At 46.0% G+C, this 26,947-nt stretch overlaps 5 protein-coding genes across 5 annotated transcripts; 3 read left to right on the forward strand and 2 right to left on the reverse strand.

Moving 5' to 3' along the window:
• Positions 1-4,121: 4,121 nt before the first annotated feature.
• F5147DRAFT_580831 (uncharacterized protein) lies at positions 4,122-4,310 on the forward strand (the record flags this gene model as incomplete). The annotated part of the gene is made up of 1 exon (XM_041431569.1): positions 4,122-4,310. A coding segment is annotated over one exon (189 nt), but the record flags the coding sequence as incomplete, so codon positions are not given.
• A 3,780-nt stretch (positions 4,311-8,090) lies between these two features.
• Positions 8,091-10,960, reverse strand: F5147DRAFT_746779 (uncharacterized protein; the record flags this gene model as incomplete). The annotated part of the gene is made up of 8 exons (XM_041439881.1): positions 8,091-8,416; positions 8,465-8,863; positions 8,916-9,287; positions 9,337-9,550; positions 9,597-10,302; positions 10,349-10,566; positions 10,617-10,915; positions 10,948-10,960. 8 exons carry the CDS (start codon positions 10,958-10,960, stop codon positions 8,091-8,093), a joined length of 2,547 nt encoding a protein of 848 aa, XP_041290263.1.
• A 735-nt stretch (positions 10,961-11,695) lies between these two features.
• Positions 11,696-13,532, reverse strand: F5147DRAFT_776147 (uncharacterized protein; the record flags this gene model as incomplete). The annotated part of the gene is made up of 3 exons (XM_041441815.1): positions 11,696-12,654; positions 12,707-13,169; positions 13,236-13,532. 3 exons carry the CDS (start codon positions 13,530-13,532, stop codon positions 11,696-11,698), a joined length of 1,719 nt encoding a protein of 572 aa, XP_041290264.1.
• An 8,050-nt stretch (positions 13,533-21,582) lies between these two features.
• On the forward strand, positions 21,583-21,783 carry F5147DRAFT_809804 (uncharacterized protein; the record flags this gene model as incomplete). Its single annotated transcript, XM_041443429.1, has 1 exon — positions 21,583-21,783. A coding segment is annotated over one exon (201 nt), but the record flags the coding sequence as incomplete, so codon positions are not given.
• An 854-nt stretch (positions 21,784-22,637) lies between these two features.
• On the forward strand, positions 22,638-25,837 carry F5147DRAFT_776153 (uncharacterized protein; the record flags this gene model as incomplete). Its single annotated transcript, XM_041441816.1, has 11 exons — positions 22,638-22,751; positions 22,813-22,978; positions 23,036-23,125; positions 23,186-23,878; positions 23,932-24,101; positions 24,151-24,332; positions 24,380-24,507; positions 24,559-24,894; positions 24,941-25,234; positions 25,282-25,430; positions 25,484-25,837. The coding sequence occupies 11 exons, from the start codon at positions 22,638-22,640 to the stop codon at positions 25,835-25,837; spliced, it is 2,676 nt and encodes an 891-aa protein (XP_041290266.1).
• Positions 25,838-26,947: the final 1,110 nt, after the last annotated feature.

The raw sequence follows: 26,947 nt of genomic DNA on the forward strand, positions 1-26,947 counted from the left end.
AAAATATTACATATATACTATTAAATAAAAATAGAACTAACTTAGTCTGATCAATCAGATTACCAATATGCAAATAGTGGTGCTAGATAACAAATTGAGCAGTGAAAACGAGTTCATGAGTCATCATATTTGACTAAGCTTGATCTTGCCAAGTTCTGAATAATCATATGTGAACTCATTATGTAAGCTTTCCCCTAGAAGAGAAAGCTAACATCATGAAAGTAAACAACTCATAAATATGAAACATAGATAAACAAATGCAATCATAGACCAATGAAAAGATTATGTAAGAAACACAGTTTTCAGACATTCAGCAAACCACAATCGAACTGGATCCTAATACAAAGTACTTAAGTCTTTCTGCTTCTTTCTTCAACTTTTTATTTATTGCCTCTAAGCAAGCTTCTCATAGACAATGCTAATAAGCTAGATTGCTATAGGCTTTTGTATGAAAAATGTCCATGTATGATATCCATATCATGCATAACACTGGGTGTATATGCTAAGCACTGGTAGCTGTTGAGATCAGGTGGTAGCAGTAAATGGTAATCTGGATGGTGCTAGTGGTGTTGTTGGTGCTTGCAGACCCATAGGTACATCTGTGCAGATCCCTAGTTGCCACTTTCACAGTATACCAGAGGCAGTGGGTACTCAACAACTCATAGTAGGGTGTAAACCAAATTAGAGATTAAGCTTCAAGGTTTAAGGTTTGAGGCTAAAACTGACCAACTGACACAAACCTAGAGTCTGTGCAGACTTATATATACTCAGACCAGTCAGAACTCTGACATCTATAAATAGTCATGTCTTGTTTTTACTCTGTCTCAGTGTTTAATGTGTCTTTGAGCTTTCCTTTCAAAAGTTTCTCTCAACCTCTACTATCTCAAGAAGCCTTGCTGGTAGTTTTTTTCCAAAAGACCTCACAATACAGGTTCTGTTGTTTTCAATCTATATCAACACATACTCAATTATTTGTTATCTACTTTCATTATCAGTATCTATCCCACAATGGCTAGTATTGACATTGATATTTATCCATGTCTCACTAATGTTAGGGATTAGCATAGGTATACCCTAGAGTATCTGGAGTAATACCCTTACACTTACCCACCAAAATACCCCCACCCACAGTGTGGGTGTAGGTTTTTTAAAGGGTACCAGAGATAAATACTCATACTCATACCCATGGTGGGTATACTCTAGGATAACATTTTTTCCAATCACATATATTACTATTTGAAAGCAAATGTACAACTTCAAAATTTTATACTTATCTATTACTGCTATGGTAATTAGTTTAGGGTATATTCCTAGGGATATCTACCAATTGTCCAGAGGTACAAGAGTCTCCAGATCCAAACTTCTACCCCTACCTTCAAGTACCCTTACCCCTGACCCTCGAGAGTTTCCCATACCCCTGCTAATCCCTACTCACCATCAGTGCTGCTGCCAATGACCTACATCAGAGGGAATGACTTTGGTACAAAGTCTAGAACATGTGCTTGAACCAATACCTATTTCTATACTCAGACTCAGATATCATGACCAAAATAATAGCCTGCCTCACCAATCCACAATATTTGCTCACCTGGACATATGATGTTGATGATGATATGATACCACTATTCAACTAATCATCACAATATACTAGTGACTTAGGCAGCATGCAAATATCTCCCTCACCTCCAAATCATATTTCACAAAGATCCATTAAAATACCTGATTTTGCACAAGTTCTCTATCACACTAGTCCAACTCAACCAGAGGAATCCCCAAGTCTGCCATGTTTTAATAAAAAATATGGCATCCTCATCATTGAGGTCAAGCCAGGAACCAAATCCAACATGTTCAATGAAATCCTAAACCAATAAGTGACAAAGCAGACAATCCATGCATTTGCTGAAGATCAGAACCTTGAGTCACTTAGAGTGATTCTTGCTTGCAGACTGGATTAGGCCTATTATAATGCTAAACAGCCACATTCCAATAAGATGAAATACTAGGAGAAGACCATGATGAATGACCCTGACTATGTTCCAGAGACACAAAATCTTCAGTTATGATATCAAGGGAGTCAGTTTCCTCTGCCCTCACTGAGGCCCCTAATATTATATTCCATACTCCTGATTGTATTGAGATGTCACAACACAATAACAAATTAACACTGGGCAGAGACTAGGACTCAAACTATCAGATAATCACAAAGAGAAAGGAGCAAGGACATCTTAGATTGCAAAGCAGTAAGCTCAGAAACAAGAGGTTTAAACTGAAGATTGAAATTGAGTATGAACTAACTAACCAATCAAAATAATTAAAGGTATTGCACAATTCTATATATAACTATGATGTCATAACATGTGCCGCAGCTGCAGTAAGACTCTGGAACATTCCAAGAGTGTTGTGTGGCATGATGTCATTGAGTTCAGGTTCTTCTGATGAGTCACGTAATTCAGATACAGGTATGTTTGGTAATTCTACAATAGACATTGTAGGCACTTCTTCAACTATAAATATGTTCTTAGGTATAGGCACTATGACTGGACACTTAAAAGACTTCAAATTCAGAAAAGTATAATGGTTCATATTTGGAACTTGTGACATGAGGCTATTATAGAGGGTTGTATAAGATTCTCCTTCAAAGACATCTTACTCTGTAAGCAAGCTTTGATTTAGTTTACTGCCCATCTGAAAGCTTCCCACAGCCTGTTTTGGGGGTTACCAGGCGATGGGAAATGCAGCACCTGTACTGCAATTGTTTGTTTCAACACTTTGTCACATCTGTTTACTCACACTGATCTGCATTATTTATATAGGAGAAAGAGAGGGACAACCATATACAAGAGTAGAAAGATAACCTGCATCAGCAATAGGAGATAGCAAGAGGTAAGTTTGTCTTTTGATCACTTTTTCATATCCAAGCTACGTCTCACATCAACCAATGTTAGTTTCCAAGTCATAGTTCATCAGGAAAACCCTCCCATATAGACTTAGATAAATTAGATGTTCTTAGACAAATTTTTAACAGCTGTGAAATTTTATAGTAGCTAGTTCTAAGAACAATAGTATAGTGCAAGCTAATGATAACCATTGTCAACTAGCATAGTGTTACAAAACTACATCAATCTAAGTATGTATTTACATAAAATGATGAACACTCGTTAAGAACATTAGCAAGCACTATGGTAGACAATGCCGGAAATATTAATGCTGACTAACTATGTCAGCATTGTTTGCAGCGTAATGTGGGATGAGTAGAGAGAAGGTGGACTTTGGCAGAGGACAGCGGTAGCCATATGAAGGCAGAACATCCAGTTCTGTTAGGCTGAAAGAAGACACTGTTATTAGAAAATCAACGAATATAACAGGCTGAAAATATACCTAAGTTAAGTTACATTGACAGTTAAAAAGTGCTGATGCACAGGGTGAGGCCTAGGTTTGACACAGCACTAGACCTAGGATGAGGCATAGGTTTGAAAAGGCATTGACATGGCACTGACTGAAGTAAGAGAATGTTATGTTGCACAGGCCTACATAGCATTTAATAATTTGAAGTTGTTTGTGTAACAAAAATTGAACAATCAATATGACTAATATTTTACAAAGCTCCCACAGTTGATTTCAACAGAAAACCAACAAAGTGCAAACAAAGTGCACTCTTACTACAACTACTCACATCATCCATCCCAAACTTCAACCTTTGATGGTGCCACAGCCATGTCCTATTCTCAGATTGTGTGTGATTTCATCTTTCAAGCTTCTTAGGATGTGCTGAAGGTCCCACAGCCATATCTTGCTGTCAGTTTGTCGTCTTTCAAGCTTCTTGGGCAATATTGGAGCTGACAGCACCATGGCCATGTCCTGCCCAAGTCCTACAGATGAAGTGTATGCTGTCTTGTCTTTTGACCTACTTACCTACTACTGATGGTGCCTCTGCCATGTCCTACTCTTAGGATGTGGATGATCTCATCTTTTACAGTTCTTACCTGATGCTGATGGTCTCTCTCACTTGCTCACTCATTGCCCTCTCTCGCTCAATGGCTGCTGATGCTGCACAGGTATGCACCAATTTTTTAAAATTTTAATTACATTCTTTATATTCAAATGGTCCTGACTGTCAATCTTATTTCACAACAGACACTCTTGTTTGGACCCATCTTAATCTCCCTCTCTCTCATCAGCAGCTTTCACATACCTCTACGCAAATTGGAAGCTGCCTCTTCATTGTGGGCGGACATGACAGTGGGGTATATAGAGATAAAGTTGTATTGTTTAATGGTGAGTGCTTTCAAACTTTAGTGCGAATGAACTAACACACTTGAGCACAGTGAACCTCCAATATGAATTATGAACAGTGAAAGGTAAACCCCCTTCCACACGTGGATACTATGTGATAATCCCCAAACTCAACATGCTGACAAAGATCAAGGCAACCAAAACCACTGAGTTCTGATGTGTTAGTTGTGGCGGCTTTCTGTGCAGAGTCAAAGGGCCAGTTTGGATAATCATTAATTCCCTGATATCTCTCACTCACTCATTATATCTGACTGCTTGCTATGTTTTTCTTGTGGTTTGTTTTGCTCGTATGAGTTGTACATTGGATGACTTTCTGTAGGCTCGAAATATGTTGATTAGAATATCATATCATAAATTTGACTATATTAGGAAGGTGTGCCATGATGCTGCTGTTCATTTGAGCTGAATTTGCAAACATATTTTCTTTGCCCCCCCCTGCCCCCTGCAGACTAGATTATCTAACTTTCGTCCATTTTAGGCAAATAATGTTCACTGATGTAATGAGCCTTGCTCAACTGCCACACCTCTCGCAGTCATACAAAGGTGCGTCATCAACATCTTGCCAAGTTTGTTGATGCCTCTTTCTCCCTCTTCCTTTTAGACTTTAATACCAAGTCCTCTATATGAAATTTGCAGTTTTACCATGAAAATACCCACCCCTTCCTTCGGACAGCTCAACAAACTCAAGGACTATATGGATTCAGCGCATTTTCAGTCACAAGGTAAGTAGTTCATCCCAAAAGTTTGAGGGCATCTGGGAATTCGAATTTCCGGGTCCATCCAGCTGAGTCTGGCTGGGTCTGTCCAGCTCAAGATATTTTGTATGCAATAGAGTATGACACTACATAAGTACATTAACAAGACTATATAGGAACATCAGAGCCACAGCCCTCACAGATTTAGTCCGGACTTATTTCAGAGATACCTGCATGAGTCATGAGTGAAAATATGTAACAGTTTAGAATCTGCAAGGTCTATGGTTGAGTCCATTAGCAGGTAAGCACAGAAATGTAACACCTTTGATAGAGGATGAGAAAGCTGGTTGAGCCAAATGATTGGTAGGCAAGCTACTAGCACAAAACTGTAGTAGATGATAAGAAAGCCAGCCAGCCTGGTGCATGAGAAGGACAGGCAAAAAGCCCATCTGAAAGCTCAAACTATATCTGCAGCTGCACAAAGCTGTAAGAGTCAGGCCAGGCCAGGCTGGAAGATCACTAATTTGATGTATTCAAAACGGTAACGAGTCATGAAAATGAGCTCATTGTATGATGTGACATTAAGAACTGACAAGTTGTGCACAGACAGATCCAGACAGACCTGCTGTAGGACTTGGAGTCCTTGTGGCCTCGTAGAGGTCTATTTTCTGATGCATGTTGAATGCTAATCATTAGCCAAATCATTCCCTATCATATCCAACTCAATACACACCAAACCCAAAAACATCGGACATCAGACATTGGGTTTTCGCATTGGGTTTCACATCGGCCAATCGGATATCGCGCCCACTCATTCTACCTATGTCCAGTCTCATTGCACTAGCCCCACTAGGTGCGTAGTTACTTGTTTTCACATCCCTAACATTGTCGACTGCATTATTACATGTATTCCCATAGTCCGCAGTACATCATGTCTTATTACATAGGACATCGGACCCGAAATATTGCGCTACTACTTTCGCCTGTAGGGTTCCGGATTTCTATGTATCTACATAAATATTGGACTCCCCATAGCATCATCATCATCCAAGTAGAGGAGAATCGTCTCCGACACTTAGGGGTCAAACCTGATAATTCATAGTTCTTAGTTGACATTGCAAATATCATCGTTACTTCACCATCCGTATCCATCATCGTTATTATTGCACACACCACTCGCTTTCCCAACGCTCACTATCGCGTTACTATTAGTTTCCAATACCCCAAACCCGAACCCAATAACCCAAAACCCAAAAAACATCGGACATCGTAATTATACCTTCGGACATTGTTTCCCGCACTCGGATTATTGACCTCACATCACTCACTGACCCCCAAAACTATTCCCAGACCGCAGACCCCTGGGTCGAATGCACTTGTCCCGCAAGTATAGCAGACTAGGCAGTGCAAGACCACAACATAAAGATATCAGTTTGGAGCCATCTTTGTATAGCCCCACTCTGTGTTGTATACCTACACCGCATGCAGCCGGATGGATACTGCTGGAAATTCAGATTCCCAGACTTTCTGAAAAGTTCTGCCTCATCGTCATTGAGAAGCAGGTACTGGATTGCAAGATTGTCCGAATTAAGGACTGGACTAAATCTAAAGACTGAGCACATGGGGGATTATTGTTGCATACATTAAATTATTGATGTGATTGCAAATGTATTTTAGGCTCCAAAATGAGATATTCTGGATTATTTAGCCTACAGTAAGTCATCCATTACCACATTAGCCTGATACATGATTTTAATGATATCATCAATTTCTTCCATGTGCTTCAAGTGTGAAAATCTTCCTATTTGTGTTTCCTAAGGTGTGTAAAGGCCTTCCTAGTTGTCTACTAGGATGTCTAATTGTTCTAAATAGCACAAAGGTATGGCTAATTGAAAATCAGCAATAAAGTCTGGCTAGGATGTCTAGTCCATCTAATATATCTAATTTGTATTAGTTACACGAAAAAAGATCTAGTTCAAACAGCTTTATCTAAGTTTATGCGGAACACTTTCCCCACGAAGCCTGGGCCTGCTGGGCCAATGTATTTGATCTGTCCCATGACCCATCTGGGTCATCCTAGATACTTTATTATATGAATACACAGGGGGTGTCAGGGGTCATTTCTCATGAAAAATTACCCACACATTTAGACACTTAGAGTATAATGTTTGTCTTCATAAGGTCCTTGACCTACAAATGGAGAAAGTGAAAAGAAATATGTGGTGAGGGGGGGGGGGGGGGCGGCTTGTCTTTGAAGATGAGGGAAGAATGTAAGTTGGGTAAGGTTCTTGACCTACGAAATTCAAAGCAGCTGGAGGAGGCAGGAAGAGATTTGTGGTAGACGGGGGGGGTTGTCTTTGAAGATGAGGGAAGAATGTAAGTCGGATAAGGTTCTATTTGTGGTAGGAGGAGGAATTGTCTTTGAAGATGAGGGAAGAATGTAAGTCGGGTAAGGTCCTATTTGTGGTAGGAGGGAGGGAGGGTTGTCTTACTGGGCCAGCCCAGCACTCTGCTGCACATGATGTGGGATAGCCCACCGCTGGTTTATATGTTGACTGGGCCAGCCCAGCACCTCTTCTACCCATGATGCGGGCTAGCCCACTGCTGGTTTTATATGGTCACTGGGCCAGCCCAGCGCTCTCCTACGCATGATGCGGGATAGCCCACCGCTGTTTTATATGGTGACTGGGCTGACCCGGCTCTCTCCTATGCATGATGCGGGCTAGCCCACCGCTGTTTTATATGGTCACTGGGCTGGCCCGGCACTCTCCTACGCATGATGCGGGATAGCCCACCACTGGTTTATATGGTCACTGGGCTGGCCTGGCACTCTCCTACGCATGATGCGGGATAGCCCACCGCTGGTTTATATGGTCACTGTGCTGGCCCGGCACTCTCCTACGCATGATATGGGATAGCCCACCGCTGGTTCATATGGTCACTGGGCTGGCCCGGCACTCTCCTACCCATGATGAGATAGCCCATGTCTGGGATGCCCCACCATCTTTGAATTCTAAGATGGGATAGCCCATGATATATTTGCACTTTCCAAGTATTGTCTAATAGCAATCACTCGAGAATTTCGGATATTGTTACAAAAGACTATATATCATATGAATCCGAGTCAAGATCTATATATGCTCCAGCCAATGCAGCTTCCTCCAATTCATCTATCAATTCATCATTCTCCCTCTCCTCATCAGACTCCCAGTCATTCTCAGAATCATACACAGCAGCTGTGCCATCAAGACAGCTTGGTTGATAATACATATTAGCAGCCTCAGCAAGGTCATTCGGGGTGGGGCCCCATGAGTCAGGCAATGGCCAAGCACAAGGGATAGGACAAACTCGAGATTGCCAATGCACAACAAGACCACTCAACAAGCGCGCACGGAGGTCGAAATGAAAGCAGAGATCTTCATTTTCTTCTAAATATACTATCAGTGTCACGGCAGTAGAATGTTGTACAAACTTACCTGCACAAGTGCGAGCCTCCTGCAAGGCATCCCACTCAGCCATCATCCACTCCTGGAGAACACAACGTTCTCGCATGATACGAGCCCTTTCCTCATTGCACCGGTCTACCTCGAGTTGAAACTTAATTGCTGCACGCATATTTTCATCCGCTAGCCAGGCAGGTGGAGCCATGTCATTGCTGTCAAGTCCAACATCTTGCCAGATGTCATCATCTACATCAAGCTGAAAGATACCAGTCGGAGAGATAGAATGAGGCGCTATCGCACCGGCAGGAGCCTCGCCTCGTCGAATTAAGTCAATTAGTTTACCACAGAGGTTGTTGTAAGTTGTGACAAGCTTTCGTATGGTAGGGTTGCGCCGTTGAATTGAAGCTTCTGCATGCACATGAAGCTTGTGCTCTAGATCAAAGATAATCACGGACATGTCAACATATTGAAACGAGCTACATACCATTTACTGTCTGACGGTACGACCGTTCAAACCTCTCAATTTCAAATTTGCGCTGGCGCAGACGTTCACGAAGGCGTGCCTTGACAGCTTGCGCATCAAGACGAATTTGAAGGAATATACTACGTCGGAGTTGTTGAAGATCGTTAAGTTGCCCGATGCCAAGGGATGCCTTCCATCGTCGCAGAGTATCAGCAACTTTGGACCGGTGGGTGCGTTCGTCTGCAAGTCGAAGGTTGAAGTCAACATTGTTAAGAGTGTTGCCAGCACAGAGCTGCATCTCAAGAGCACGAACGGAATCGTCCAGGTTACTGAGTGTTCGCTCGAGGGTCAAAATCTTCGATATTTGCTTGTCATTGTTGGTTTTTGATCTCCCTTTCTATTAATGTTAGGGAAATATGAAAATATAAAATAAAGCACGCACTGGATAATGGTTTCGTTTGGTGCTCGACCTGAGCCCTCCATTCCGGGCGTATATTAGCTTCATCTACAGAGAGTTGTTGAAGCGCATGTTCTGCACTGCTCTTCTTTGTCTGGCAACGAGTCCATCTGCGACTCAGCCACTTGCCAAATGTATCGAGATTTTTGCCGTCAAGATGCCGAACTTGCGCATTCAGCACAAAAAGCCGTTGGTGGTACTATCTTAATGTTAGTCAGTCAAGGTATACAAATTAAGATACTTACCCCAGAGACCCGCAAGGGGGGGATCAACATCTTGAGAGCGCTCCACAGGCGCTCACAGCCCTCTCCGTCAGAAAGTCCAAACCCTTCACATTTGCGAGGGTGATAAATAAGCTGACAAGGCCACTGATGTCCGTACACGTGAAATACGGATATAGAAAAGACGATACGTGAGAGAATACCTTGCTCGAGAAGTTGGTATTTAAGACAACTACGCTCGAGCTGACATGCAATATCATACAAGATACCGACGGTCATGGTTGGCGGAAGATGTTCGAAGAGCTTTTTAATAAGTGCAAGCGCATAATATTGTTTTTCACCTGCTGATGTCATATTGACCAACCATAAGACACAATCATGACGACAAAGTAAGGCCATGATTCCCGTATCGGCGAAGAAACGGGTGCTAGCTTTCTCTCGTTTTTCGTCGGCAGCAAGAAAAGATTCCCTGCAGGCATCCAATGTCGATACAGGGATGCGCATACCATCTTCATACCCGTCTTCGTCGCCTTCCGGCTTCTTGCGTTTTGTTCCACGACCAGGTAGGGAGCCTCGACAGGCAAGTACGTGAGCTTCCATCCGTGCGACCTCTTCGTCCGAAATGAAAACTGATCGTGTTGGGTTTGGCGGATCTAGGCCATCGGCCCCACGTGAATTGGCTGACCGTTTCTGTGTGAAGCATGCATCGATGCATACATGGCAATCTAGCCTGCAAAAACATCAGCACGGGGGAAAACACAGTAGGAAAGACATACTTGAGACGCGAACCGTGATCCTTTTGCCAATCCTGCATTCCAAAACAAACTGGACAACGTGAACGGAGATAATCGCTTGGTTGTGCGGGCAAGACTTCGTCCCCCAAAGAACGCGAAGGAAGATGTTGTGAAATGAGGCTGTATACGTGGTCTCCAGCATTCATCACAAGGACTGAGTACCAATGATACGCATTACTGAAGCGGCGGCGAAGATTGTCCTGAAGATGCCGGAGTTAGCTTACTTCAAAAAAGAATCGTGCAGGCAGACCTTGGTAGAAAGTTTGTAACCCCGAGCTGTTAGAAAAACTTCCAATGCTTCACACCAGGCTGTTGTATTGGGGGTGATCCGTACAAAAAGAGTCCTAACGAGCTCTAGTACACGTAGGTCAACAGCAAGAGATGGAGCTATGGGTGCACATGCAAATAGCCCCAACTTAAGAAGTTGAAGGGGTGCGGGTGCGCAGGGGCAGCAGTCAATGTTCAAAACCTCTAAATCTGGACTACAGTCAATTCGAGCCACATAACAATATGGTGAGTTCGTACAATTGAAAAAAACACAAGTCACTTCTAAAGTCCTCCTGTGGCATGAAGCCGTACACTCGACAGGATCATTTTGAAGTGCAGGCCGATGACGGAGCGAAGAAGATTTGTATTGATATGTGAGGTATGGACCGATTAGCGAAGGAATCACTTCGTTTGACCAGCGTTGCCACTGATTGAATTTTTTCTGCCGCCCATTGGAGCGGAGGGATCGGAGAAGAAGTGGACATCGTCATAAAACAAAGGCCTGTCCTGGTCAATCGGATCAGGAGGTGGGACATCAAGCCGAGGATTGGAATTGGAAGCAGTTTGTTGGGCGAAATACTGCCTACCCAGAAGTACTAGAACTGGAGGAGGACCTGGAAGATGAAATGCGTTGCTTCCTCGTGGTTTCCGGCGCTTCTTGACCATGGATGGTGTGATTAATATTTGCTGCGAATGACGACGGACAGGAGTTGCAGGAGTAGACGTCGAGGCGATATTCCGTGGATGTGGTCCTCCATCCATGGTAGATGTTTCTGATAGGCACAAAGCTTGCAAGAATATTGTGACTGACTCGAAGTCAGTCAACAAGCACAGAGGAACACGAAGTCCCAGTTCGTATGACCTATGTAGCAAAAATTAGTAGATACTAGCCTGGGAGGAGGATAATGGTCATGAACACCAGTGATCAACAAACAGTGAATAGCACCAGAGCAACAAGTCAATAGAATTCACCAACAGAAATTGTACATGAAAGAACCACGCTGCATAGCAACTCACATCAACGAACAAATACAGAAGCAAACAGAAGCGAGTGTAAATCGTCTATGGACCCACGTAAAGTATATGAGGGACCACGGGGGGGCGACCTGTGTTGTCATAAAATGATTGTACATAAAACAGGGCACATTGCTTCATGCGTTGCCACTTCTCTCCCTCGGGCATCGACTCGGTGAAAGGCTGTTTGAGATCTTGAGGAGCACCGTCCCATGCGATCAACACTTGACGAAAATTCTCGAAATATGGAAGAGCATCCTGGAAAGACTCAGCATTAAGTCCATCATTCCGAGTCGAAAAATCCTTATCCCACATGCTGAGGGCATGCTGAGGAAAAATTCCATGGAGCAACTCCATGCGACACTTCTTCGCCTCCCGATCCAGCCGCATATGACCAGCAAGATGTTCATCGAGTTCCAGAAGGTCGTATCGGAAGCTTTGCTCGCAAATCTCGTATATGATCTGTTGAATGAGACGATGCGGCGGATTCTCGAGCGTTGCTGCTTCGATTTTCTGACCCCTCCATTGCAACATCTGGGATCCAGTCCAAAACTGGCATAGGAGCGATAATTCATCTCCAAAGAACAGGTCGAGTTTGGCTTTGGACTTGCCAGTCTTGCCTGATGGCATCTGACCACTTGACGATGAGGGCTGTGGTGTTGTTGGCTGCGTGATCAATAGATCACGCCAGCTTTGGGACCGAGGGAGCGGAGATGGAGGCGACATATAAACATGCCTCAGCCACGACTCACGGCATGCCAACCAGTTAGCGAGATATTTCTTCAGAGACTGCGAGGAAAGGATGTTGACAAATAATCCAGGATCGGGGAGCCTGTATCCCTCATCCATTCTTGCGTGGGTTGGCTTGACATGACTCAAATCTTTGTCCGCGTGAGTCATAGCCGATGCGAAGAAGGTGTTGATGTTGGGCATGAACGGGTGAGCCACATCGCACCATTTGTCACGTCCAACTTGAGACTGGTTCTGGCGCAGAGCGGTCGGTTCATCTAGATAATTGTTAGATAAGAATGGTGAACCGAAATTAGACACTGCACTCACATACTGCGGACTTATTTTTCGTGGTCTTGGTGGGCGCTTTACCCGATGACGGCTCTCTGGAAGCTGCAAAGTGATTGACTTCGGTTTGATCCATAGGGATCTCTTCAAAAGTAAGGTACGGTTGACGAACCACAGCCTGGCGTTGATGATCACTTGGACCCTTGTAACGGATATCGAAAGGTTGAGCGAAGTTCTTAATGGGATGGAGGTACATCCCAAACACAAGGTCAGCAGGAGTGAAGGGAATGACTTGGCAGATGTTAATCTTATCATTGACGAGCCTGACATCTCGTATCAACCACACAGGTACACCAGCCTTGTGGAGCCTCAACATGATAGCGGAGTCTTTGGTGAAGCACCCCATCCAAGTCTTGTTGACCCCGTGCGCTTTGTCCTCAAATTTCAACCATGGCTCAAAGATCTCAAGGTAATCCATCATGCTCCATATCTCCAGAAATTGCCTCTGAAACTCGGCCAAGATCATCACAATATCTCGCCAAGCTCACGTCTCTTTGAAGCGTTCAAAAACAGAGTGCAACCCGGTGACCCATCCAACAACCGCATCTTGCTTGTTTTCTCGGAATAGCTTGTAGGAGCCGACGCGCTTGTTAGCCCGCTCGTACAGTCGAAATAGGTGATCACGGTGGGTGGACTTCAGCTTGCCAAAGACATGACCAGGAGATAGTGGCTCAAAATCGTCAGAAAAAGCTGGCGACCACCAAGCATACCACAGGTCAGTGCTAGGATCATGGAATTCGCGTCGTGGAATGGTAAAACTCCAGGTGTAAGCGTCTGCGTACATTTGAGGCCACTGGAAAGGATCCATCGCCCAAAACTTCCCATCTGCCCTCTGTTACGACTGGGGTATGTCGAGCTGTCTTAGTCCGAGTGGACTGAGTATCGGCGAGACAGACGTGGTTCTTCTCTCGAGTGAGAGGTCAGAGGTTTCTGGCTAAGGCAAGTATCGGCGACTTCCTTAGAATGGTGGTTCTTAGATAGCAAGGTTGGAGACCTTGCTAAAGGACTTGTCCAGGTAAAACCCAGTAGATTAAAGTGAGGCAATACATGTGGTACGCTATGTAACTATATAGCGATAGTTCAAGCGGAGCTTGTAAGTACGTATCAAGATAGAAGGCGGACAGCCCGCTTGGTGAGTGATAACAGATAAGCGATAGGGAGATAGTAACCATGGTGCGGACAGCCCGCTTCGATAAGAGATAAGAGCTAAACATAGTGATGGTTACTGGTACGGAATGTTAGCTTGGCGATGATATGTGTGAGGGTCTGGAAGGTGATTGGTCGCTCGTTAAGGGCCGTATGCATGTACCATTGTCCAGTATCGAATGAGAAGCGAAGAGAATGAATATACCGTAACATTACCCCCGTGTTATGGTCGATGGCACCGGCATCGACATCACTAGTCGTCCTGGTTGGCGTAGTAGATGGGGTCGGCGTCGGCATTCTGGAACTCTAGTTCCTCTGGCTGTGCCAAATACTCTCTTTCAGCACGCGCGAGATCTTCTTCCTCTTTCTTATCTTTCTCCGCTTCCCACGCGGCTAACGCGTCGTAGAAGCCGTCGTCGGTATAGACCAACGGGAATAGTATTTTGGTGGTGGCGAAGGGGCAGTAGATGGAGAAGTGCCCAGGCTTTGTGTCGCCGCAGACGCGGCAATAGTACAAGGGGCAGTTCCTGTGCTTGTGACCAAGCTTCTTGCAGAGTCGACAGATGAAGTTGACGTCGGCGATAGTGCCGACGACTTGTTTTAACGAGGGGGTTCTGATAACGATGCTGGAGGATGGAATAGCAGGGGGTTCTACGGTGAGGTCGATGACCTCGCGCTTCTTTCCTTTGGATGATCTTTTCTTAGTTACGCCGTGAATGGCGGCTCCGCCACGGAGGTTCCTTCTTTGGACCTCGCTGGGCGCTGGGACAGGTACAGGTACCAGTGCAAAGTTCCCTCCAATCGAAGTTGGATCAGGTAGAACAGCGGGGGGATTGTGAGTAATAGGAGGCAACGGGCGGCCGACTTGGAAGGAGTTTCTATCAGCAACAGTCTGTATAATTTCCCTGCAGATAGTGCTGAAACCAAGAGGAAATAGCTGAAGCGTAAGCGAGCGTATGCGTCGCTGGACGTGGTTGCAGGAGAGTCGGAGGGCGTCGTTCTCAATCTGGGCAAATTCTTCTTCAAGACGTTGGGTGGCTCTAATGATATGGATATATGTGGCAGCGACTCCCGCTGGCACTGCTGGCTGGTTGTTGAGATAATTTTCGATTTCGAGGGCGTGGGCGATAGAGAGGATAGTGGTTTCGACGATAACGTCGTCTTCGATACTGACAACGTTGTCAGCGAAGGGGGATTCGCAGAGACTGATGGAGGAGGCATTGGACTCAGTAGGAGACGTGGTTGGGTAAGACATGTTCTTGTTGGTGTGGTAGTGGGGACTGGTCGATTCAGTCCAACTTGTGCCTCTTCTTATAGGCGGAAAGTAGGTCTTCGGCGTTTTCCATGTTCTCCGCAGGGATCCATTCGTTGCTTCCAGAAGAGTACCCTTTCCAGGATACGAGATAGCGTCTTCGTTTACCCGTTCCCTTGTGACTCAGGACCGCTTCGACTTCGTATTCTTCCGATTGGTTGACTATATCTGGAGGTGGTTCTTCATAGTTCGGTCCGTGTATCTCTGTCTCCTGATAGGAAGATAGTTCGGAAGCATGGAACGTGGGGTGAACCTTCCATTGTTCGGGAAGTCTCAGAGTGAACGTGATTGGTGATAAGATTGCGGTTATGGGGAACGGTCCGTGTCGTTTGGGTGCAAGCTTCTTAGATGGGAGTGTGGTCATGAGATTGGTCGCGGATAGCCAGACCTTATCTCCTATCTTCCATGGTTGGTACTTCTTTCCATGCGCCCTTTCTGCCATTCGTTGCATGGCGATATTGTGGCAAGAGATAGCTTCTTCTCTGATCTTTTGAAGGGTGCGAACCCTTTCTTCTGCGGCAGGGGTATCCGATAATGGTAGCACGTGGGGAATACCGCGAGGTTCGTATCCCATCATGAGGAAGAACGGGGATGCGTTCCTTGCCTCGTGTCTTCGATGGTTATGTACAAATTCGGCGAGGGGTAGGTGGTTCGACCATTCATAGGGGTTACTTCTGCAGTATATCCGGAGGTATGTCTCTATCTCTTGATTGAGTCGTTCGGTCTGACCGTCGGTCTGAGGGTGATAGGCAGTAGAGGCAGCGATCTGATATCCAAGGAGGCGTGCTAATTCTTTAGAGAACTTCGAGACGAACTGAGGACCTCGGTCAGAGATCACTTTTTCATGGAGTCCAAAGCGTCTGAATACGTTTTTAAAGAATAGTTTAGCCACTCCTTCAGAAGAGATGTTTTTGTTACAGGGAGAAATAATCACCCCCTTCGTAAGGCCATGGTCTACCACGACCATGAGAGAGTCAAAACCGTTGGATACAGGGAGGTCGGTGACAAGGTCAACAGAGACCTGAGAGAAGGGGCGGGTAGCCGAGGAGGGAATGGGGACAAGGGGTGGCGAAACGGGGTGGGTATCCGTCTTCATCTGCTGACAGATAGCGCAGCCTGTGACATAAGAGCGAATAAAAGTGCCCATGGCAGGCCACCAGTAGTCGCGCTTAACGAGTTCTTCGGTTTTAAACCGTCCGGGATGGCCGGCCGTGGGGTGATCATGATGACGGGATAGGACGGCCAGCCGGTGTGAGGGCGGGACATAAGCGCGAGACTTATAATAGAGCACCCCGTTCAAGATCTTCCAGTCCGAGAGGGCCGACTTCATGGGGGGCAGACAAAGCCCGTCTAGAGCGTCGTTGGCGGTGGTGAAAATGGGGTCATCTAAAGAATTCTGGGCGAGGGCGGTAGAGAGTTCGTCATCGAGCAACCGTATGAACATGGAGTCTGGAAGGAGTACACGATCCTCATTGTCGTGTTCACCAAGGCCGTGATCTGGGCGTCGGGAGAGTGCATCAGGTGCTGCAAGTTTCGTACCAGGGACATGGTGCAGTTCAAGATCATAATTAGACAGAACAAGCTGCCATCGTGCTTGTCTGCGCGAGAGTTTTTGTGCTTTCGAGAAGTAGAGGAGGTTCAAGTGGTCGGTGAAGACGAGAATGGGGTGGGGATTTCCTTCCAGATAATGACGCCATTCATTGAGGGCGCGGATAATAGCGAGCAGTTCCCGATCGAAGATTTCATAGTTTCGTTCGGCGGGGTTGAAGGATTGGGAGATGTATTCACAGGGATGATAGACGCCATTTTCATCCGTCTGGAGGAGTACAGCCCCTGTTGCTACCAGGGAGGCGTCTGTAGCAAGGGCAAACTGGCGGGTAGGATCAGGGTTCCGTAATACTGGTTTCGTCGTAAAACACTGCTTGAGTTTATCGAACGAGGTCTGAGCGTCAGGCGTCCAGGCAAACACTTGGTCTTTCCGAGTGAGATTGATGAGCGGACGGGCGATATCAGAGTAGTGGGATACAAACGCCCTGTAAAAGTTGCAAAATCCGAGAAAAGAGCGGACGTCCCTTACAGATGCCGGGGTAGGCCAGTCCTTTATTCCGTCAACTTTGGCGTGTTCCATAGCAACTTCTCCAGGACGAATAATCATTCCTAGGTATTCCACTTCCGTTGCATCAAAAGTACATTTCTCTGGTTTGACGAACAATTGTTCGCAACGGAGTATCTCTAGTATTCTTTTCGTCCGTTCACGATGTTCTTCGGGGTCGGAGGAGAAATGAGTAGGTCGTCCATATATATAACGATCCATCCCTCGTTGATCTCGCTCTGGAAGCGATTATTCATGTAGGATTGGAAAGTGGCGGGGGAGTTGGTTAAGCCAAAAAACATTACAGTGGGCTCGAACAGGCCTTCTTCGGTAGTAAAGGCCGCCTTCCATCTGTCGTCGGGGTGGATTCTGATATTATTATAGCCAGAACGTATGTCGATTTTTGTAAAATGTTTGGCTTTGTAGAGTCGTTCTATAAGAGTCTTAGGGAGTGGGAGCGGATATTGGTTGCGTACGGTCCAGTCGTTGAGGTATCGATAGTCCTGACAAGGGCGCAACTCTCCGCTCTTCTTTCCTACAAAGAAAAATCCACTGGCTTGCGGGGATTTCGAGGGTACGATGAATCCTTTTGCGGTGTTTTCTGCGATAAACGTTTTTACCGCTTCTCTTTCCTTTCCTGATAACGGGTAGATTTTGGATGTTCTTGGCATGAATCCAGGTTTTAGATCGATCCGATGATCAATCCCAGGGCGTTCTGGTGGTAACTTATTAAGGCCGTCTTTCGCAAAAATATCAGCGTAAGTATGCAGGTAGGAAGGAACGAGTTCTTCGAAACTCTTCTTCATTTTTTCTTTCTCCCCGGCGACAGCGAACTCTTGTGCTTTATTGCTGGTTTTCGAATAACTTTGCTCCTGTTCTGACGTACCGTCTCTGGTGAGAGGAGTGTCAAAAGAGACGTCGGAGATTACTCGAACTTGAGAATCCGTCAGGGGAGTATTCGATCAAGACGTCTTCGTCGTTCAGAGGATAGAGGGAGGGATCGACCACTGGAGGGGCATAGTTTTCTGACCATACGTCTTCCTTAGTGTCGTAATCCGGCTCATCTTGATCTGGTGCGAGATGAGGAAGTTCTTCGTCGGTGATTTCTTCTACAGAAGCTCGTGGGTAAACGGGGTTTTTCTTTAGCTTGGAATTCTTCCACTCGCGGGACGGTTCTTTTTCTGCGAGAACGGGACGAGGAAACAGTAGCGGTAGATTGCGCTGTTTCCTAAGATGGTCGATTTTCTTTTCGATCTCGAGCGATCGTTCGTTTGGAGCGAGAGATAGTTCTTTGTTTGTCCAGTTGATTGACGGGTTCAGAGCTTTTAACCATGGGAATCCGAGCAGGATCTTATCCTTCTTTGATAGTTTGGTTATATTGAATTTCCCTATCATGGTTCTTCCGTCAATTTTGACAATAAGGACGCAATAGCGAGAGATGAGTCCTCCTCTAGCATCAGATCCGTCTGCAGTTATAACGGGGAATGGTTTCGAGAGTTTGTGGGTCTTGATTCCATGGAGTTTGCAGAATTCTTCGCTAATGAAGGTTCCACTGGCTCCGGAGTCAATGACCATAGAGGTTTCGATGGTTTTGTTACGCTTGGTGGAAATAATAGTGGCTGGGACACGAAGCTCCTTTTTATTTCCAAGTGATTGTACAAGTCGTATTGGGACAGGGGGTACTGACATCGATGCAGTCTCCCTCTCTAAAAATCCATCTCCACGAACCGTCGGTTTACCTCTTCGTCGTCATCACTACTCTCTTCTTTCTCAACCTTTCTTCGGACAGGCATCTTCTGTTTTCTGTCCTCCCTGGGGTGGAATGTAGCGTCATTGGCACGGTGGCCCGTCTGATGACACTTGAAGCATCGTCCTTCTTTGAGGTGCCTCTTTACTTCGGATTCGGAGAGTTGGTCTATCTCCATGGCATCGCTTCTGCGGGGGGTGAAGTGACGATCTCCGTACTTCTTCTTCCTAGGCTGGTAGTGCGTGGGATTCTCTCGTTTCTGGATGGCTCTCAACCTCTGGAAGGCGTTATCCAAGTTGATACATGTCGCAATGACAGTTTCAAAGTCATCTAAACTTTCTCCAGTATGGTAGAGGTTGTTGCGAAGTCCTACGTCAAGACCTTCGCGGAAGAACTCTACTTTGGTGACGTTCTCGGTTATTCCTGCTTTGTGGGCTAGGAGGCGGTAGTTGGAGATGTACGTGTGGAGGTCTCCTTTCATCTCAAGGGCTCGTACTTTAGCCATGGCTGTTCCTTTGGGATCAATAGCTCCAAAGGCTTCTTTGAACGAGACCTTGAACTCATCCCAGCTACCGTAACCGATGAGGTTTCCGGCAGTATTCTTCAACTTGGCGTTTTGAGCGGTCTCCATGAAGTCTTCTTTCCAAGCGGCAGCGTTGCCCTTGGTCATGAACGAGAGTGCGAAGATTACTTTCTTCTTATCGTTGTCGTAGATCTTCTCGTTGATATCTAAATACGCATTGCAGTTCAGCATGAACCTGTGCGATTCGTCGCGGTCTCCATCGAATTCAGGGGGAGTACCGATCTTGATTTCAAATTCTTTGGTGGTGGTCGCCATCGTGTTCAATGGTGGTATTGGCGGTAGCGCGCCTAGGTTCAAAGCTCCGATCAAAGGAGTTAACGAAGTCGTGGTGTCTTGCTGACGTCGCGGATGGCGGCGTCTAAAAAAAGGACTTTAATCTTTTGTTACGACTGGGGTATGTCGAGCTGTCTTAGTCCGAGTGGACTGAGTATCGGCGAGACAGACGTGGTTCTTCTCTCGAGTGAGAGGTCAGAGGTTTCTGGCTAAGGCAAGTATCGGCGACTTCCTTAGAATGGTGGTTCTTAGATAGCAAGGTTGGAGACCTTGCTAAAGGACTTGTCCAGGTAAAACCCAGTAGATTAAAGTGAGGCAATACATGTGGTACGCTATGTAACTATATAGCGATAGTTCAAGCGGAGCTTGTAAGTACGTATCAAGATAGAAGGCGGACAGCCCGCTTGGTGAGTGATAACAGATAAGCGATAGGGAGATAGTAACCATGGTGCGGACAGCCCGCTTCGATAAGAGATAAGAGCTAAACATAGTGATGGTTACTGGTACGGAATGTTAGCTTGGCGATGATATGTGTGAGGGTCTGGAAGGTGATTGGTCGCTCGTTAAGGGCCGTATGCATGTACCATTGTCCAGTATCGAATGAGAAGCGAAGAGAATGAATATACCGTAACACCCTCGCTTGCACAATATCGGAGGGATTGTCGTATAGTTGGGGAACGAAAGTCATATTAGGCGAAGTGAAAACGAGTTGACCGTCATAGGCGAGAGAGCGTGCGTCTGTAGCTGTGATAGCATCTATATCAAAATTAGAGGAGGATCACAGGACAATCACCAAGGGCACTTACTGTCACCGTCGCGTAAGAATGGTTTAAATTCACGATGTATTGTCAGAGGCATCGTCAGAGGGACTGCGAATAACGAAAAGGTGACTATCCGATGAGAGTGAGTAATCAAGCGACAAACCAATAAAGGCACGGTAAGTGCAAGCTAAGAGGAATCTGAACATGATGAAGGGTACTGTAACCGAAGTTAGAGTAGCGAGTGCTATTGCACAGTAACACGAAGTCACTGGAATAGTGTTGTCTACTGCAAAGGCAGAATAATCGACACCGGCGATGGGAGAAGGAAGAGTTGGAAAGAGCAAAGGAAAAGGTAAAGGGTAAAGAGTAAAGTTAGTAAAGGCGCAAAGTTGTGATTACGCCCTGGGATAACCCAAATGGGCTTGTGACAAATGAGAATTGTGAAGTGACTCAGAACTTGTTGGAACATTCGCCAACCTCAGCCAACTACGCCGCCTTCCTCCTCTCTATTCCTGCACTCATCTACCCCTCAACTCCTCGTGAGCTGCCTTCGCGGTAGCTAACACTATCTGAAGTGACTTCGTGTCACTTCAGATACACTACACACAGTCTGACTTTGCGTCAACTTGTTGGAACATTCACCAATCTCGGCCAACTACGCCGCCTTCCTCCTCTCTATTCCTAGTATCGCTTTACGACTCAAAGCGTTTCACAACGTCTTCCGGACCCAAGGATCGTCTTTGCGGCTTGAACTTGATTATCCACTCAACCTGATCGGCATACGTCGTCCCCTCTGAGATAGCGAGCACCATGACGATTTCTAACCGCAATGCTGAACACAACTAGTACTTTTCTTTCCATTCCGTCCAATCCACATCAATATCCGCTGATGAGTAGCTGGGATCAGTGTTAGTGCCTCCTTCTATAATCCCTTCTTGCGTTCTTTGACCTCATCAACAGTTTCTCAATCATCTGCCGGACCTTGGGAAAAGCTGTCCCGTGTCGCTGTCCTGGGTGCTGAATACGACTCTCCTGAACGCCAGCCTCATCCGAAATGTTTGGAAGGAACCCGAGTGGACCTTCTCCAATTCATCCACGGATTATTGGACAAGCAAGAGAAGAGTCAAATTGTTTGGCTGCATGGCACGGCTGCGCCAACCTCAGCCAACTACGCCGCCTTCCTCCTCTCTATTCCTGCACTCATCTACCCCTCAACTCCTCGTGAGCTGCCTTCGCGGTAGCTAACACTATCTGAAGTGACTTCGTGTCACTTCAGATACACTACACACAGTCTGACTTCGTGTTAGTACTGTTACGACCACTCAATCTTCCACCGTCCTTCGATGTCCGGCTTACCATCTCGATTTGCTGTGACACCCTCATCAGTCTCTTAAGCTCCTACCTTTGCGATAGCAGATGTCATTGGGTGCTAGTGTTGACGCTGTCTGGTAGCTAAGTCATAGTTTACTTTTCATCTTCCTGTACTTAACTCACTATTCCGTAATTGCTTTGGGTACTCTGCGCGCTACTTCAGGATGGCCTCGCCCGTTCCAAATGCGGTCTATGTGTCATATCTAGAGTATTGGAGTCTTCTGTCGAAGTTTGTTCGTCGTCCAGCCGACGATCTTATGCATATAGTACACCGTAGGCGCCCTGTTCCTACCTTTAAAAACCGGGTATGCTCCAATTTTTCGCCATCAACTCTCTGTCACTCAGTCATTCTCACTACAGTATTTTCCTTCTCGTCTTGAGAATTTGCGTGAAAACCGAGGTAGGTCCGAATTTCTCCATCACGTTGTCTGTTGTTCTAACTTACTCCTACATCAGCTTTTACTTGAATTCGCTGTTTGCGAGACTTCGTGTCTTGGCTGCTGAAAAGGACTTCGTGTTCTTCAAGCTCCTTGCTGTCGATATTTGAGGACTTCGTGTTCTTCAAGCTGCTTTCTGTTGTATTCGTGTTCATAGATCTCTTTAGTCAATTTGTCAAGCTCCCTCTGCCATGCCTCCCAAAAAATCATCTTCCACCAAAAAGTGCGCTAACCCGCGGATGGAAACTCCTGTCATCGACTTCGTGATGCGTACCCGCAGTGGTGCGCCTATCAACCAACGCATGGTACGTTTATTTTTATTTTTATTTTATTTTATCACAAGACATTGATATTTGTCTTTAAAAGCTTCAGACTAAGACACTACCACCCGCCAAAAAAATCAAACCTACCCCCTTGCCGAGGGGGAACTCGTTCATGAGCTTCGACAACTACAGCGCCATCCTTGCCCGGCGCGCGAAATCCTCCGTTGCTACCACAGAGCCGCGCACTGACGCTGAGTCTGATACCCAAGGTATGGGCGGCCATTCTACAAATCGAGTAACCACCCACTGACACGACTATTACAAAGACCACCCGAAGACTGATGACCTTGTCACGGACAATGAGGACAACAGTGAAGGACAAGCGGATGCTCACAAGGGCGATCCCAAAATTCATGGTATGTACCACCGTCTCCTATCAATCATTTTTCACTAACAGTCCTTGTTTCGTCTCCCAGAATCCTTACCCCCCTCTGATACTCCAGAGGATGAAAATTCTTCCTTGGATGGCGCCCCTTCCTCGGAGAAAAACTACCCGTACCAAAATCGAGAAGCGAGGAGACGGGCTGAACACCGTGCAATGCTTGCTCAGCGTGATCCTTCCTCTTCGGAGGAGGAGTCTGACAAAGATGATGATGAATACAAAGAAGATCAAGAAGCCGACGAAGAAAAAGAAGAAGGCGACAACAACAACAACAACAACAACTTACCTGCGCCTCCATCAAAGACGAAATTGCCCCAGAAGCGCGCACCTCCAAAAGCTCTCCCCCCAAAATCCACAGTAACAGGGACTCCCCCGTCCACCCAGGTACTCCAGGCTGCCGCGCATGTGATGACAAAGTCGGTCGAGAAGAGTCCCGTCTCCAGTGCTCTGCCAAAAAGCTCCATGGCAATGGAGACTGATGATGACGACAATGACCTTCCCGTCACTTCTAGACCTGGGCGGCTGTGCCAGGAAGGCATAGACGACGCGCAGGAGCTCGGGCGCAAGACACTTCACGCTGCCAAGTTAATTGGTGACAAATATGGAAAATCTGCACGCACAATACTCATCGAGGCCGGGTTGTCTGTGAAACACTCCAGGGCCGAGACCCCATGGAATATGCACCAAGGATGGTACAAAGGAAAATATCCTCGAGAAACCGATGAAGGTGAATATTTATTTCATGTTGTGGTGCCCATACTGACCAATATCCTCTGGTAGAACTTAGTGATTGGAGAAAGAGACAGCGCAACCACTACTACAGCCTTGAAGACAGTGACCCGCTGTGGGATGACATACAAGCGCACTATGATGGTCACTTGGGCGGTGCTAGTAACAATCGATCGTGTGCCAGTATTGTTATGTCTACAAGGGACGCACTCGCTAAGCGTGTAAGTATTTTGACAGTACTTGTTTGTATTATGGCTTACTGTCACAAAGTTTGCAGCTTATTCTCGCCTAGAAGGCATTGAGGTCATTGGCTGTGTCTTTGATTCGACTCCTGATGAGGCGGCCCGACAGGCCTCGGGTTTTGTCGCAGGCTCATCCACCTTCATGGATGTCATCAATGAACGCCAAGTGGACGCCCAACTTGCGTTAGATTGGATTATTACTGCAGCAAAGTACGTGGCTTGGAACTACTCTAAGTTTAATCTTACAATGTGTCCAGGGCAAAAAACTACCAGCTCGCAATGCCGCGGTTTGGGGGGGCATATGATATTTTGTTTTCGAAGCCTGGTGAAGCCCCACAGGACCATTACCGACGTATCTGGCCGGTCATGGTGCTGGAGAAACTAGGTAAGCTCGACTTATTCCCATCCATGACTTGATTTTAATTCAATTCAACAGAACAATTCGGCTACAAAACGAAGTCTGTCCAGTGGCGGAAGTTACTCGACGTTGCATACCAGAACAAGTTTCAATTTGAACTCTGGCCTGACGAAGTTCCCCTGGTTGGCCCAGACTTCAACTACCACACCCTCAGCGCACAACATCTGAAGTTACTCGTTGTCCCTTACATCAAGCGCAGGGCTTTGCAATATTATGACGCCAAACTGAAGACTGAAGCTGAGAACTTACTCGAACTTTGGCGCAAGCAAGGACGGAGCGAAAAAACTCTTGATGATATCATTGACGAGTTGGACGTCGCTATGTCTGAGATTGATATTGTTCCTTGGCCCAAAGGTACTTATTGCCCTGTTCATTTTTATGTCTAACATTGTTGCTTCAGATCACATCGAGCAATGTGAAAAAGACGACCCTAAAATGTTTGATATTCCTTTGGTCACCAGCGCTTCCAATATCGTGCTCCGGAAACTCGCGGACTCTGAGAAATTCAAGCACTCCATCCCCCAAGGGTTGCTTCAAAAATACAAGGAAGCAACATCAGTACGTGGTTCGAATGTCGGTGTTCCTTCGGGAGGAAGGCAGCTTGGAGATACTACTCAGGATCACCAGTCTCAACAACAGACCTCCGCTGCTCGTGAATATTTGATTGTTCATGAGAACCACTACACTGATGATGGTCTGCCCCGTCCAGAACGCCGCCCATCGGCGTTTCAGCAACAGAAGTCTCGCAAGCAACCACATGCAGAGGATTATGGCAAGTCCATGAATTACTTGCAGATTCTCTTCTAATCGAGTGTCCAGCAGATGAACAACTTGAATCTGAGGCTGATAGCTTGAATGCATCAGACTCTCGCATCACGAAGAAGTCGAAGGTAAGCTGAAGACTGATATCTTCTATCATTATCTCATTCAAGTTAATTTTCAGGTCGTACGTCATCGTGATGGTGCGCTGCATGTTGAATTGCCACCTCCGCACTTTGTCCCTGCTCATCCTCGACCTCGACTTCAATCTCGACCTCGCCCTCGCCCTCGCCCTCGCCTTTGTGCACCTACACCTGACTACGAACCGCGTCAACACTGGGATGATGAGGTACAGCAGGTGTCTCCGCATCATCTTCATTCCTATGGGCATAATGTTGCCCATCATCATTGCCATGATTTTCCGGCTGCAGGCCCTTCGAGAGTGGTTGCAAGGGCACGTGAGAGATCCGATTATGACAGGAACACTCCGGCTCCTGGGTATGATTCATATGATCGTGATTTCATTTACCGTGACTAATGTTTCATATCACTCGAACTATTGTGTATCACTCGAACTATTGTGTATGTACTTGTGTATGATAGCTTGAATGACTATGTGTTTTGTGGTCCCAAACTGTGGTGCACAATGGGCACTCGAAAGATAATGTCAGCATCGAGGAGTTTTCATATGTGTAAATCTAGGCCATCATGGCTATCCCACTCAATAAATTAAGAATAATGAACTATCCCACTTATATATATATTGGGTTGCTGGGTCATCCCAAGGATCAATTGATGGTGAGTGGGCTATCCCTGGTGGTATGTTGAAGCTATATATATATGCAGTGGGCCAGCCCAGTGTCTATGTAATATGCGGTGGGCCATCCCAGGGCTTGTATTGGGCTGGCCCATACGTATGTAAGGAGTGATGGGCTATCCCTAGTGGAATGTTGAAGATATATATATATGCAGTGGGCCAGCCCAGTGTCTATGTAATATGCGGTGGGCCAGCCCAGGGCTCGTATTGGGCTGACCCGTACTACATATGAATACCGATGGGCTACCCCGCTGTGTATAAGGGCTTGTATTGGGCTGACCCGTGCATATGAAATTAGTGATGGGCTATCCCACTGTGTATAATAGACTGTCCCTTGAATATTGAACAAGTAAGAAGCTAACCCATATCACACCTATCAGGCAGTTGGGTAAGAAGGGATAGTGGAGTACTAACATAAAAGTCCTGCACTTGGATATTGTATGAGGTTAGGCAACAAGAACAGGAGGGCTTGGTGATCTGGTCTTTGGAACAGGAGTGGTGATGGGTTGAAGCCCAAGGGCATTTAATGTATTGGTAGTTGTGCGTTCAAGATAAAGAATGTAGTTTCCATAGAGAATGGCCATGATGATGAGGAGGATGAGGACAACTAATAACCAGCGATTGATGAAATCATAGGTCAGGAAATCGAGAGATCGTTGGTGAACCATGGAATGTGCTGCTAAACTAGTGTCAGATTTGCAAGAGCAAGTCACCACTGGGAATATTACAATAAAAAATGAGTTAGTTAAAGTAGAGAGGCTTAGGAGTAAGTACTGACCCAGATGAGCAACCTAGTGAAATAGTAAAGAAAGGAGAGAGAACAATTGAAGG

This window comes from Suillus discolor (genome assembly GCF_016758755.1).
Source record: "Suillus discolor strain FC423 chromosome Unknown F5147scaffold_46, whole genome shotgun sequence".
In the NCBI taxonomy this organism is placed as follows: domain Eukaryota; kingdom Fungi; phylum Basidiomycota; class Agaricomycetes; order Boletales; family Suillaceae; genus Suillus; species Suillus discolor.